Below are 15,295 nucleotides of genomic sequence, written 5' to 3'. Positions count from 1 at the left end.
CATAGTCACATCCAAACAACCTACAGGAAACTTAACATAGTCACACACAAACAACCTACAGAAAACCTAACATAGTCACATCCAAACAACCTACAGAAAACTTAACATAGTCACATCCAAACAAACTACAGAAAACTTAACATAATCACATCCAAACAACCTACAGAAAACATTGTAGATTGCAATCCTTTAATAGTGAATCAGTACCTTTACTTCAACAGAGAAAACACTTAAAGCAAAAAGGAACATTTTAGTTTATCAGGACATCAGGAATATCTGATCACAGCCATGATGAGTTCTGTTATGAATAACACTTAATCAGCGATGAATGATGAATACTACCTATTAGATTCATGTTTGATTCAAACTTTTTCTCCAAAGATGTCCTACCTCCTAGAGAAGTACTTGTATTCATTGTCACGTTTATGTAACAGCATGCGTTCTCCATCAAACTTTGTCTCTAGGAAGTAGGTTTTCCCCTCCATCAGTTTCTCCACCTGTAATTATACCAAACCATGACGGGTCACACGCTGATTAGGCTGTTGTACTCCATATACAGCCTGTCCTTAACTAGCTCAAGTTCATTTATTTTCTTAAGCTTTACAGCTCATCATTTGTGTATATATACAGTGCAACATAAAGTAATCAATTTAACAACAACACACATACACACCACTTCCCACCTACTCCTAGAAGTGTAGAGAGATATCTTGCACTGCTTAAAATAATGTAATTAATAATAGAATAATATGTGATGCTACTGACAAGCACTAGATATAATTGACTCAATTCAGTACATTTTGTCATCTTCTACTAGCAATCCTTTCATATTTGGCCAAATTAGCTATTTCTTTTTTATTTACTGTGGACAACAAATTAATATATTTATACATACTTGTATGTCTGATATAAAAAGGTTTAATAAATGATATCCGTAGATCGGAATAAAATGGACTTTTAAGAACAAATGAAATTCGTCTTCTACATCATTAGAGGCACATAACGAACAAACCCTGTTTCTGTGTTCAATACCTCAGTATCTACATATGTACATGTTCTATATTAAGTTTATGAGAAGATGTTCTAATCCTTACTAACTCCTTTAAGTATTGAATATCAATATTAACAAATCTTAATTATCTGGACAAACCTTCACAGCTATATATCTTCACAAGTCTTAAATTGTAAAACTTACAATTCAGAATAAAAAGTTAGGTCCTCTTTAAATATCATGAAGACTAATGAACAAAGAAACTTATTTGTAATTTATTAAATGTATAATGAAAAAATGATAAATCACCTCCATCATCTTTTAAAAACAAATAAAAAAAAAACTTTAAACTGACCTATCTTGGTTATCAATAAGTCACCAAGTGATAAGATGATTGAAAATGGAAACACTTGTTACCTCATCAGGTGAGGCTCTCTCCCCCAGCATCGGCGAGAAGGGTGAGAAGATGCTGATACCGATCTCATGTACCCGAACACTCCGCTCCCTCAGCATCCGACACACCTTCAATACAAAACAAGTTTCATAATAGCCATGACTAAAAATGTCACTCTGGCAGGTTGTTTTTCTCATTAGACTCTGCCTTTTTCCCTGTTTTTCTCATTTCACTCTGCCTTTTTCCTTGTTTTTCTCATTTCACTCTGCCTTTTTCCCTGTTTTTCTCATTAGACTCTGCCTTTTTCCCTGTTTTTCTCATTAGACTCTGCCTTTTTCCCTGTTTGAGCCACTCTAGCTTTCACTTTCAGTCAATATGGGCGGATTGGTCGAGTGGTTAACACTCCGGCCTTCCAAGCAGGCGGCCAGGGTTCGATCCCCAAAGTTGCTGTACGCATGGAATATTAAGAGAAAGTGTTTTTCTCCTGCCCACACAACTCCAACAACCCAGGTGGAGTATAAAATTGTCTGGGTTGGGTGTTGCGGTATCTGTGCTGTAGCATTCAAGTGAGGTGGCACTATAAATGATACCGTTGGAAGCACGGTCCCACTTCAAACAGAACACAATACATCTCCAGCACACACACAGGCATACACACATAAGGAGATATTAGCCAGGTGGCATAGGACTAATAGTTAGTGTCTGATAAGGCAGCTCCTGCGAATTCCTCAATATTGTATTGATTAATATATATGCTAATTGTATTTGACTGTATAAAATTGTATATCTATGTACTGTAAAGCACTTTAGAGTGGCTTATGTTAGCTAGATAGGGTGCTATATCAAATGTTGTATATTTATTTTATTTTATTTATTTAATATTGAAGAGATGTAAACTTAATATTTTGATTTCTGAACATTAAATTCTATAAACAAAACTTAATTGATAAAATGAAAATTATGACAGAGTTCATTCACACATTAATATATCTGTACGTTGGTGGAGTTCAAACACTAATGAACATATACACTGTATGGTAGTATAACTTATACATAGGTACCAAAGTTCAATTTTTTCAGTGCCGGGTCTGCTTTTACATTAATCAAAATATTTGAATTAATTTCACAAATGTCTTCAAAATTTGCAAATAATTTTGTCTTTCTTGTCACGAAATACATATATTTTTTCTTAATATCAAAATACATGTATACTAACTTTAAATACATGTATAAACACATGTCACAAGAGTACCTTTTCCAGGTTATTGTTGACGTTGAAGAAGTCCTCAGCGTCCGGATGATACACTGATAAGACAGATGCCTGACTCAGCCCCACCTTCAGTTCCTTCACAATCATCCTGATGAGCCACTTGAGCTCCACTGCTGTCATGTTAGTCAACAGCCGCAGAACATTCTTCCTCACCAAATCCTTCTTCTTGGCCGCATTGTTCTGAGCGATGCCGTCCAGACAGTCATTGACCTCCTGAATGGTCAGTGTTCCCTTCTCTGGACAGCGGTTCTTCAACACAAAGTAGGTCACACCCGCAAAATCTCCAGCGTCCTGCATAGAAACAATGTACAATGGTTGAAATGGAAACTCTCTGAACATATCATTTGTTATTTTATATATATATTCAATTTAGTGTCCTACCAGGTCTTTTAACAGCATGGTACCCAAGATCCCTTATGTCTTTACCATGCTGATACCTAAACTGTTCTCCCTATATCCCCCATATGCACAGTAAGATTTATGTTATCCATGTTACTGTAATTGTAACCAACATACTTCTTCAATCAAGATATCACATAACCTTGCTTCTTTCAACATATTCTGAGGGAAACACAGGGTTTTATTTTGTATCTCCAGTGTAATGATGGTTCATTATTCATACTGTATAAGACAGATTAATGACTTGTCAAGGCCTGTCACTTGTGATAATGGAGGCCACATATTCAGAACTGATCATCAGTTCATGAGTGGAAGACTAGAAAAGTAGTTTCATAGAAACAAAGATAAATAAGGCATATAATTTTATGAAAATAAAGACAAGATAGAATGTATTGTTTTAAAGGAAGGAAGACAAGAAAAGTGAACATGTTTTTTCAAAAATATAATTGCTTCATGAGTAAGAGTAAGCAGGACTGTTGCTTACTTCTAGGTATACTTGTATGCTATATGTACTTGTATTACTGTTGCGCCTATGAGTCGTATGGCTCTCAGCTAATAAAGAATCTGAGTAGAACACAGCCACTACAGGGAAACAGAGGATGCAGAGGTGGTATTTCAGAAATGACTGAAACAGATTAACTTGAGTTTTTAGACTCTTGTAGCCAGTCTTTTGTACATATTTTCCACATCACATTTTGTTTTGTAGTAGACACTCACCGCTCTGGCTGTTTTCGGAGCTTTGTAGTTAAGCAGCCTGTTGGCATCAGCACTATCCTTCCCTAAACACAACACCTCGATCAGTAGTTTGGCCAACATATGCTGTAAAGATAAAAACATGGATTTGGACATGATTTTATTAAGGCATCCAAGGAAACAAAAATAACATTTATTTCAGTTACGAGCAACAACACAATATTTCAAATCAAAATGTTAACTCGCAGCCTAAACGATCAGACTACGGCTAAAAATTGCTGCACAGTCACATATGAAGAAACTGCCTTTCATTAAAACTTCTCTAATTTGACTGAGGAATTACTAATGTACAACTCAAAAATTGATATATACATACTCGCCAACTTTTTGAAAATTCCATGGGGGAGATTCTGCACAGTCAAAATTAAAACATAAACAAAATGTGTGTATACCACCTAGACACAAAATGTGTGTATACCACCTAGACACAATATGACCCTTTAAAACGACATCTTTTGAGTTGTTCTTTCAGGTGAAATGATTAGATCTTAGAATACAGGAATAGTTTAGCAAATTCACTGGTTGAAAATACTAAATTTAAGGGTCCAAAATTGGCAGTCTTCCTCCAAAAGAGTTGGCAAGCATGAATTTATCATCATCAAAATCGAAACAAAATGAATTGTCAGCTTTTACTTTTTTTCTTCAAATTAAATAGATACAATCACATTCTACAAGTCAGTTGATTCCATGTTATAAATATTTCTGTAACAAAATAATATTTTTTTTCTAAAATGCAACTTGACAACAATTTATGAGGCCTTTTCCTTTATAAAAACGTCAGACGTAATACAATATACCTCTTTTATTCCGTATGCCACTCTCTCCTTCTCATGGTGAGGAAGTAACAATCGCATGGCAGGATAAAAGGAATCAGTCTGAAAGAAAATAATCATTAAACCTAAAGTTGACAATAGTAACCATGGACCAATCATTTTAAATCCCTGAGCTAGAAGTCAAAACTAGTCTTAAGATCACCAGCTATCTAATACCCTTCTGAGTTAAAGGGAAATGCCCTTTCACCATACACTCAGAAAAAGTCAAAAACATTGCCAATGCCAGTCAAGATTTCTGACCAATGTACCCATTGGTTATAAGGTACCATACAGTAATATTTGATATAACACAGGGGTTTTTTGGAGGTAGGGGGAGACAATTTAGACAATCAGTTGCGCTATGGTAGCTAAACAAAAGGCTTGTTACGAAGTAGAAAGAAAATATATAGATCCCAAATATTTCAATGGGTGTAGCAGATGGGATGTTCAGGTAAAAGTAAAGCCCAGACACTGTTGGTAAACAACATGAAGGATGTTACTCTTTAACTTTGCTTTCATCTGTTTATTTTGCAATTTTGCCTTGGGGCTTCAAACTTGGTAACCCAATGTTACCTAGGACGCAAATGCTGATGTTAGAAGTCTATACACACAGAGTTCTTTCCCATTAATTTGGGATGGGGCCTGTTTGACTTATTTTGGGATGAAAATATATTTACAAATTTGGAAGGAAATCTTCTGGTGTAAACTGCAATCTTTGGAAAATAGGAATAAATACAAACTGTTTCCTTTGGGAATGGGCCCCATTATTGGCCCCAAAAAGTTTCCATAGAAAGCCCTGAAACAATATTCTGAAGCTTAAGCATCCTCAGTAAGATGGATTATATGCCATGTAGTCAAGTGAGTGATTTTTGTTGTTTGGGGCATTAACTCCATTACCCCCTAACCTACCTGGTAAACTCCCTCAATATAAATAGCAAACCTGGCCAATGGCTGACCAACTAGAATTTAAAAGCCCTTGATTATATGGTTAGTTTTAAATCAAATTAGTGGACTTTTTTTTTTTTTATCTTATGATCAAGCTAGCTATATGACATGTTATTGTAGTGGAACTTGACTGAGGTAATTGCCATTGACAAGGTATCTCAGTTGGTTATAGCACGGAATTAGATTAGGTATCTATAATAAGTATGTGGTTATAGATGTCTGGTATGGGGACAGAGCGCACTGCTACTATGAAAACGCCGAATTCTCTGACACCGTTTGGTATCATGAAGTGACTAATCAACAAAAAGACGCGGTCCTGAAATCTTCTAAACAAGAATTGTATATTCCGTTTTCGATGCAGATCAGTACGGTTTGTTGATTAGTCACCCCATGACCTACAAAAATGGCATTCGCTCAGGCGAGAAATTTTGAACGATTGAAAATCGAGGACGCTGACTGGCGGAATTTAGCAGCTGTTAATGATAATAAGAACTGATTTGAATCAATAAATAATCCATTTATCGATATATGTGAGGTATGTGCTGTGTCATAGTAAATTTTGGTTGTCTGACAGCACCTCATAACTCTCCGATACCTAAAGCCACGGTGTTGGAGAATTCCACGTTTTCATATAGCAGTGTGCTCTGGACCCACACCAGACATCTGTAGGTCAAAATGTCTAAGTCTGGTGTTAGGGCCAGAGGAAACTTAGGCTAATCCAGCAACTGATCACACTAGACCTTGATTGTTCCCAGGTTATGTATCACAGGGGTTCATTACAAATGTCTGAACTACACATACTAATATGGGTCACAGCATATCTAACCATACTATGCTAGCATGTGTATTTTAGACATTCTATTTATCTTTCTTATTATTTTTGTCTGTAACACTATGATCAGCTGACGTCTAGGCTATAGAATATATTTGCTCATCTATACCACGGAATTGTCTAAGTCCGTGTCTATACTTAGTATCAACCTTACCGTGTCTTTTTTATCGTCTTTGTGTAGTGAGTTATGAAAATCTCTCCATTTATCAACAAATTCTGTTAAAATTCGTTTCTTTTTGTCATTTCCTTGTGTTTTGGATATTTTCTCAAGCAGTCCACAGAGTTCTGCAAATGATACTTTGGATGCGACAGTTACGGATGGTTTGTCATCGTCGTTAGCGTCCGCCATTGTTATTAGTTTGTGCCTTTGGTTTATGTGTTTCAGACACTTCAAATAATTGAATAATACAAAATGTTTTGCTCCGCAAATAACTACTGCTTGACTGCTGATGCCGCCGTTTGTAAACAATCGCTTTTACGATCTCCACACTGAAGAGTTCAACATTATTTTTAAGGAGGTTTTCCCCTCATAAATATGATACACAATTTTTTTTCCAGAGTTTGGAAAAAGGCCAACACGTATACTCATTTAAAATATAAAATGTTTATCAACCATCACATAAATAATGTATACATCCAACTATAGTTATGAAGAAGTTTAACTTCACGTTAAATAATGTACAGTACATTGCAGTTTTACTATTTCTGAATTCATTTGCCCTAAGAATGAGAATAACAAGAGGTGCCATATACACTGTATCTGTAAGAAATGCACTTAAATCTCAAATCAAAATATGATGTTTATTTTCAATGATAAAATGATATATGACTCGCTTGAAGTTTATTTTACGACTGGACTGGATCGATATATATATATATATATGTACTCTTTTCAAGCTGTTATAGCAATTAATTGATCTTCTGACAGATTATAAGTTGATCAAATTCGAGTCAAATATTTTCCCCATGAAAGTCCTTTCTATTTACAGCTATGTTTTCAAACCAAAAATTAACCGTAACAATTTGGCTTCATAAATTATATATATAGTTCAAATTATTTTCGTTTTGTGTTACTGTTCGTATTTCCGAGGAGATTAGTGTGCGGGTTTTGCTTTAATGCTTATATTATATCACACAAAGATAAAGAATATTTCCCCATGAGATGATGATGATGGTGACTTTCAAACTTAATAATTTTCTTCATCAATCTGCATCCAGATTTCTCGAAACCCTTAATTGGTTGTAGGTGTGGCAATGATCAGTTGAAATCTATAACGAAATCTCATCAGTTGATATCAGAACAAGCTCTTGAATACATGCAGAATCGACTGTAAAAAGGATACACCGTAAAATTGGGAGAACAGGGGTGTTACTATCAAGAATGAGGAAGGATATGATAGATACATTGCCATGCTTATCATATATACAGCATAGCAGTAATTAACAGTTGTCCTTGTCGGTCACGTTGTACGTAAAGATTAAGGAGAGCCGCTGATTTTAGGCGGGTATATACAATGGATGTGGCCAATATATATATATATATACGACATAATTCAGTATCTCGGATGAAAAATGCACTTATTTTGTTTTTGATTGGTTATCAAAAGAAATGATTTCATAACCACACGTATAACATTTTTACTCTGTGATTTATTCTGAGCTTTTTATGTTCCTATTGTTTCTAGACTAACTTTATACTGTTTTGCTTGAAAAAAATGTGTTTTTTTTATCAAATCGTGGCAAAAATACAGCGAGTAGTACAGACCCCCAATGTTTTTGTTATTTGTATCGCTGAATAGCAAGCTTTAGTATAGCATGTACATATTTAGATACTCCATTATTCAAATTCAAAATCCATGATCTTCATCATCAACAACGCTAAGTTAATTTCTGTTTTCTTGGGATTGATAGAAAAAATGTCCTATGATGTCAAACTTAGTGGAATGGTCAAGATAACCAAGAACCATTTGTATATTGTTTTAGAGCTTGACTGTTCACTAGATTTGAAGGAATTGATCTTTTACTAATTTTAAAGACACTGCATGCATGTTCAAATAATAGCGCACAAAAACGTCCGGGGTTCGAATCCCTGATCGAACGTGAAAATGTATTGGGTCACCGGCCCGACCATGTGGGTTTTCTCCGGGTACTTCGATTTGCTCCTAAGTTAAGACCCCTGCGCTATCATTTAGGCGTCTAAATGTTTTGACTTTGGTAACACTCTCCGTGTAAACTGCAGATTGACTCAGTCTAAATGTTTAGACATTTTTACCATTTTCTTTCTGCGTGAGTTACCGCTTGTCCAAATCTAAATAATTGGACATTTTTACCTTTCTTTCTCAGTGTGAGTTACCGCTCGGTCCATTCTAAATGTTTTGACATTTTTAACCTTTCTTTCTCTGCGTGAGTTATCGTTTGGCACAATCTAAATGTTTGTACTTTGTTCTTTTTTCTCTCTCTGTGTAGGTTAGCAGTTGACTCGGTCTATCTGTTAGAGTGTTTTTACTTTTCTCTCTGTGTGAGTTACCGCTTGTCTCAATCTAAATGTTTGGACTTATATCTGTGTGTGAATTATACCGCTAAGTGTAAATGTACGATATCGTTGTCTTCATACCTGTTTGAATCATCTGTTGACTTATTCTGACAAATAAATAAGAAACATAAGGTAACTAGCAAACTAAATTTTAACTTCTTTGTAACAGAAATACCGCATATCAACGAAACAAAACAAGCATTTAAAGTATATTAACATCATCTCAGAGAGCAAATAATTGAAAACATTTTATATTAACGTAATATGAATGTCCTATATATTTATGAACAGTCTTAAGAAGGGTAAATTCGCACAAGATTTGAACGCCGTGACCGGAACTTGGAGACCCTGTGTTTGTCTTTGGAGCTCTCCCTATTACAGTCGCCGTTCACGAGGCTCGGTATACACTCTGCACTCACAGACATGCGTTTGATCCGAACACTATCATTTGATGGAGTATCAGTTTTCATTCCAGGATCTTCTGCTGGCGTATCTTTTACAGTCGGATCTTCAGCGAGTCTGGAACTGTTGAACGATATCAACGGTATCGCATTTTCCTCGTACCTATCAACGTTAGCGTTATTACGGTTTGTGTTTTCCGCTTGTATATTGAGGTGCAAGTTAGCACGCATGTTCACATTCGTTTGTTGTGGCATCTTGTTGAAGTACTGGAACGGAGGAACCTCGGGATTAAGAAAGTGCTGTTGCGGTTGGAGGGGATGGAGTGGGGGATGCGGGTGATGTGGGTGTTGATGGTGTTGCTGTTGCTGTTGCTGTTGCTGTTGCTGCTGTTGTTGTAACTGAAGTGGGTTTTGCTGCTGCTGCTGATGCTGCTGTTGTTGTTGCTGCTGTTGATGATTGTGGTGCTGCTGTTGTTGCTGCTGCTGCAGCTGCTGCTGGACGAGATGGTGTTGATGCACGTTCTGGACTGCGGGCTGTGGGAATCTACCACCGATGGTTTGTTGCTGTTGCTGATGTTGGAAGCTTTGCTCCGCCGAAAACCTGAAGGCTAGATGCTGTTGTAAAGGCAAGTGATGTTTTGGGTGGCCCGGTTCCGATCGATAGGGCGCCTTTAGGTGATCACGATTCCGCATGGGAGCATAAGTAGTATCGTTGAAGCCGGGTGGTGGATTCCTCGCTGTATGTCCTGGGTACGGATTCTGCATACCGAGATGACCGCATTGCTGCTGATACTGTTGAAGCCTGATGGGGGGCAGGAATTCGTTATGAGGCTTGTTTTGTAGAGGTTGCTGCGGCTGATTACACACTGCATCTTTCCCGGAGGACTGTTGTATGCAGTTCGCCATCAACAACGCGGCAGTCGCCGCATGAGTTGGCTGCAGTTGCAACTTATTCACATTTGCAGGTTGATGACATGGTCGCGGGTTGATCAATGTTGACCTGAAGTCTATCTTCTGTGTAGCGTCGCGCATTGCGGCTGTGTTATGATTTTGAAAGTTCCCTGTAGCCACGTGCCCCGTATTCTGTGTCTGTGGAGCAGCTGATGTATTTGCCCAATTCGGAGGTCCCTACAACAGAAAATGTGTGACTTGAATCAAGAAACCATCAGTTATAGGAAATCAATATTTACACCAAAGTCACAGACGAAAAATGTTGAAATAGTTTCACTTAAAAAACTATCTTACTGCTCTATTTTTGGTGATAATATAAGTAATCTAGATTAAATAATGTAACTGTCTCGTATACGTGTGAAAAAAATGCTCAAAATTACGTCCTTTGGTGAAACTTCAACTCCACATTTAGTTTATTCTCTTTATAAAATTAGAAAAGAACAATTGATGATTGTCCGTTGCTATGACAATGTAAAATCGTTTTATTCCTTGCTTAGTGATGCCACTTTATCAATGTCGTTTTCCAGTTTACTTTCTCATTCGAATCGTTGTCAAACTTCTTCATGCTGTCAATAGTGCTCTACCGCAAAATCAGACATAAAGTTACGTATAATTATCAATACCATCCGTAACATTTACCATAAGAAGTAATAATCTTTAGACAAAATTCAGGATAAACTATACATACCTGAGCGTTGTGTGCACCATTCTGATCTCCATATGTATTCTGACCGATCCCTGGCGGCGGACGAGTACCGCGGTTGTGTGCGGTCGTCTGCGTCTTCCTGACAAACATGTGCTCATTCTCAATGGCGGCTGTGCCTCCCTTGTTGAAACCGGGGTAAAACGATGGCACGCTCGGCCTCAGCACAGACTTCGCTACTATCGAGTCCAGAGAGAATTCGGAATACTCCATATGCGATGGGGCGTTATTTTGGGTCGTTATGTGTGGATCTCCCGTAACGACGAGAGTTTTTGGAACATCCTTCCTTGAAGTAATTTTTTCCATCTCCTCCTTGAATTCCTGGATCTTTGCCTCTTTATAAGCTGATCCAGTTTCATTCGTTGTAGTTGTTTGGACGGGGTCATTTTGACAAGGATCTAGAGGCACTTGACGCACTCCGTGCTTCAACTCGGCCGTGGTGAAATGTGGTTCTTTGTGTTGGGCATTGCGGGTACCAGACAATGTAGGCTCTGTCTTTGTAGCCTCTTCTCCTGTTTGTGTAACTCTTAAAAGAAATGAATCACATTATTCAAATTGCGCTGTAATATGTTTTGCCTAAGTGCATTTATTCTTTAGCTATAACATTTTGACGTTTTGTTGCAAATGTTTTCAATTCGTTTTCAAGTCATTATTTTAGTTGTTGTATTGAATAAAACAAAATCACACTGTGTCCAATCTTAAAACTATAACATAAAATTGAAAATATAATAAACGGAAAACGTCCTGACCGCTGTTTCATATATGTTTATTACATAGAATGAGAGATCATAATTTACGACCTGTAAGAAATCACTTACTCTCTCGGACATTTTGGTTCCGCTGTAAGTCTGGCTCCAGTCATAGTGTCGCCTGTCATCAAATGTATAGGAGTGACCTTGGAATCTGATATTCTCCCTCGGTCTTCCTCGTCCGACTCCTCAGACAGGACCTGTTCTATATCGCGTTCAATAAGGTCATATAGTGCATTCTGGTCTGGTTCTACGCTTGACTTTTTCTTGCCCTCAAGTCTTTTGTAGGAATAGCGTATCTTGTTTTTGGGCGGATTCTTTTCTGGGAGATTATGGGTCTTGGGCGAATTTTTTTCTGCTTCACACTGACAATGCTCGTTTGCTGTATGGGTCTTTTTAGCTGTTTGGTCGGGCGAATCGGGCTTTCGATCTGTATCGCACGTGACCCTCTCTGTTCCTTCCTGCGTGTGCGTCCAAAGGTCCTTGATCGGGTGACTGCATATTTTTTCAAACATACGCTTACAGTCTTCCGATCCATCCTCTGAAACGTTTCCGTCTATTTCTGGAAACAATTTGTACCTATTCGGGTCGACACTGAGTCCCAAGTCGGTGGAGCTGCACAGAGCCTGGTACAAGTTCCGGTTTTGACTGAACAAATCATCCATCACCACATCAGAGTTTTCCAAAGCAAGGAAAACGTTCTGTGCTAGCTGCTCCTTTGACAAGGAACCTGTTACTGTATCAGTGGCAGTTAAAAGATGGCCAAGTCCATCAAACGTTCTAAAAAGACAATATTATCGTCTATTATTTACTTTTTCATTCGGAAATATTGGCATGAGATTTTAATTTCATTTCAAAAAGAAACGTTTTAATGACGCTAACACACACACTTTCCCTAATATGGGTAAAAACTCCTGTTAAGTACCAGTTTTAGATATAAGGAATATTTCCTGGAAAAAAGACCTTCGCCTCGACCCCTCTACCATTTAAATTCGAAATAATAAAAATATGTAATTCTTTCCCTGCCTTCATTCCTTCATTCTTCCCTCTTTTCCTTTTTTTTACAAACGGAAACTTCACAACATATGAATTATAATTTTATACCGCTCAGGAATATCGTTCATACAAAAAGCATCCTGCTTACAGTCTTGGATCAAAAGGATTGTTATAGTAGACGGTGCATGGTTTCTCCAGTCGGCCGTACCCCACAGTCTTCAGGGCCTCGTCGTGCGCACTGGTTACCTGAATCAGATGACAAAGTCGGCCAGTACATCATTCTATATATCTCTTTGAGCAATCAACAACTGGAAAATAGTTTGAAATACGAATAATTCTTAATTTACCTGCAAATAATCCATATTAACTTGGACGGTTCGTCGTGATTGTCTTTGAAAAATGATGACATCTTGATGTTGTATTGAGAAAGTCATCACCAAGATAATTTTACTTGTTTATGTCCAAAAGGTATTTTGTGTCTTTACGAACAGTGATAGCATCAAATAAGTTGGTGAGCAAATAATAAAGGCTATGGGACATGGAGGGGGACGTGGGGAAATATGGGTCTTGGGTCAATAACAAAACCTCGTATTTCGTCAAATAGGAACTCTGTGATATAATAAATACAATTGGAGCGAGGAAAATGCATGTTCAGACCGGGATTTGAAGCCGGGACCCTCCGAACTCTAGATGAACACTCTACCAATTGAGCTACCTGGTCGCCGGCAAATGACCCAGTCCAATTCCGCTACAATCCTTCCTCCAGACAACACTAATTACAACCAAGGTTCGCGCATCCCCTTAGCAAGTAGTCGCACATTAGTTTCAACAAAGGTTGGTCACAGGCACCGATTTTGTAATAAAAGCGGGAAATGCACGACCAGACCAGGATTTGAACCGGGACCCTCCAAACTCTCGACGAATGCACTAGGCAACTGAGCTTCCTTGTCGCCAGCGAACGACTCACGTGGACCTCTGTGTTGTTCCGCTACATATATATCACGATATCAATGACCTTTCTTATTCTTCCAGTATCGTTGAACCTTATACATGCAACTCAATTTTAAATATGGACAAAGGAAAACAATACTATAACAAGTTTTGCAGAAAGTCAACAAGAAACAAAAGAACCTTGTCTTATTCCTCGCTAGATATTGAATTATATTTTCGATTTCAACACTTTTTTGATACATTTTTCCACAAGATTTCTCCAGAAGAAAAATGAATTGAAATTCAATTTGAAAGCAATATGGATGAAAAATTAATATGAAATATTAATCCTTTCACTATCAATAATAATGTTTTGGGCTTGTTGGTATTGTTCCTATTTATGTACATGGACGTTAAAGTAGCGGTCTAGCCAAGGCTTTAGGAAGTCATTGGAAAATAGCGTAAAGTGAAAGAATTATGGCAGGTAGACATGTGCAGAAGCTATCGGTAATTTTGGTGGTCAATTTGATTCTTTTGGGGGTAAATATAGGTTGGCTTAAATATTTTGATTCTTATTAAAAGAAAACAAATATAACACTGCAATATTAAAACACAACAAATACCATTGTAACAGGACGATAAACGGTGGGCTTCGAACCAAGGACCTCCAAACTACAGCAATTGTCCTAATTCAGCTGGGAAACTTATACTTACTCTATGTTACTGTGCTTAAACACAACCAAATATATATAACAAATATTGATTTACACACACTGAATATCGTGAATAATAAAATCACTGCATAAAAGATGATTCTGTTTATGTATTAAATTACATGTAAGCAGTTCATGTATACCTTGTTTTCACTTTCGCCAGTACCTGGGTAGGGAACACGATGTAGGCCTACTGAGACGAACTCGGATAGAAATCTGTCGGAGAGGAGATAATGCAAAAAGGTAAAAACGTATATTATTGGCTTAAACACCATTTATTAAGGTTTATTATTGTTATAACGTATGCTTTCATTAACTCCCTATCCACTTTTCAGGTCAATATTCAGAGGAGAAAATGGATTAGAACTACTGTATACCAACCACTAGCTACAACGCAGTGTGTACTTACCCTATAACTGTCTGGTTTATTTGGAGATTATTGTGTCCATCTGTAGCACACAATCGAGGTTTGTTTTCAGTGTTTCCACTGTCCAACAAGATGGACATCTCTCTAAGTAAAAACTCACACCTTTCCAAGCGATATTTGGGCGTCTAGACAATAATCCTAGGATGCTGTACAGACGTTCGCCATTTTCAGCACCAATGTTTCGGTTGTCTATGTTGAACATAGGTAATTTTGATTTCCGTTTCTTGGTCAAAACATCGACACTATAAACACGTGAATCAAGTCAAATGTAAACAATGCACAGCTGATCGTAGAAGCGGAACTAACGTCAAGCAATATGACGTCATAGTTAACTTTTTACGGGAAAAACGTAACGTCACAAACGCAAACAATATGTACTTTTACCGTTGTGAAATTAATCATTGAGTTACCTTCCTATTTACATGTCTGTTTACGGGAGTTAATTTTCATGGAAACATTTTGGAAGAATTTCACATAACTGGAAAGTTAAAATGGA

General features: G+C 37.4%; 2 protein-coding genes across 2 annotated transcripts in view; both read right to left on the bottom strand.

Annotated features, from left to right (window-relative positions):
* The window catches only part of LOC110445164 (DNA ligase 4-like), a 22,496-nt gene extending 15,620 nt beyond the window's left edge, over positions 1–6,876 (bottom strand). The window contains exons 1-6 of the mRNA XM_021489611.1: positions 6,551–6,876; positions 4,605–4,682; positions 3,772–3,873; positions 2,638–2,946; positions 1,409–1,513; positions 391–497 (exon numbers count right to left, since the gene is read on the bottom strand). Coding sequence (XP_021345286.1) covers positions 391–497; positions 1,409–1,513; positions 2,638–2,946; positions 3,772–3,873; positions 4,605–4,682; positions 6,551–6,745 — 896 coding nt within the window. The 5' untranslated portion in view covers positions 6,746–6,876. The remainder of the gene's footprint in view (positions 1–390; positions 498–1,408; positions 1,514–2,637; positions 2,947–3,771; positions 3,874–4,604; positions 4,683–6,550) is intronic.
* Positions 6,877–9,222: 2,346 nt separating this feature from the next.
* Positions 9,223–15,086, bottom strand: LOC110445136. The gene is made up of 6 exons (XM_021489556.1): positions 14,782–15,086; positions 14,516–14,588; positions 12,878–12,975; positions 11,803–12,513; positions 10,970–11,510; positions 9,223–10,458 (listed from the first exon to the last, which is right to left on the bottom strand). The coding sequence occupies exons 1-6, from the start codon at positions 14,877–14,879 to the stop codon at positions 9,223–9,225; spliced, it is 2,757 nt and encodes a 918-aa protein (XP_021345231.1). The 5' UTR covers positions 14,880–15,086.
* Between the last annotated feature and the right edge of the window lie 209 nt (positions 15,087–15,295).

Source organism: Mizuhopecten yessoensis, unplaced genomic scaffold (genome assembly GCF_002113885.1).
Source record: "Mizuhopecten yessoensis strain PY_sf001 unplaced genomic scaffold, ASM211388v2 scaffold2091, whole genome shotgun sequence".
Taxonomy (NCBI): Eukaryota; Metazoa; Mollusca; class Bivalvia; order Pectinida; family Pectinidae; genus Mizuhopecten; species Mizuhopecten yessoensis.
This window is presented reverse-complemented; position numbering and strand designations above follow the sequence as displayed.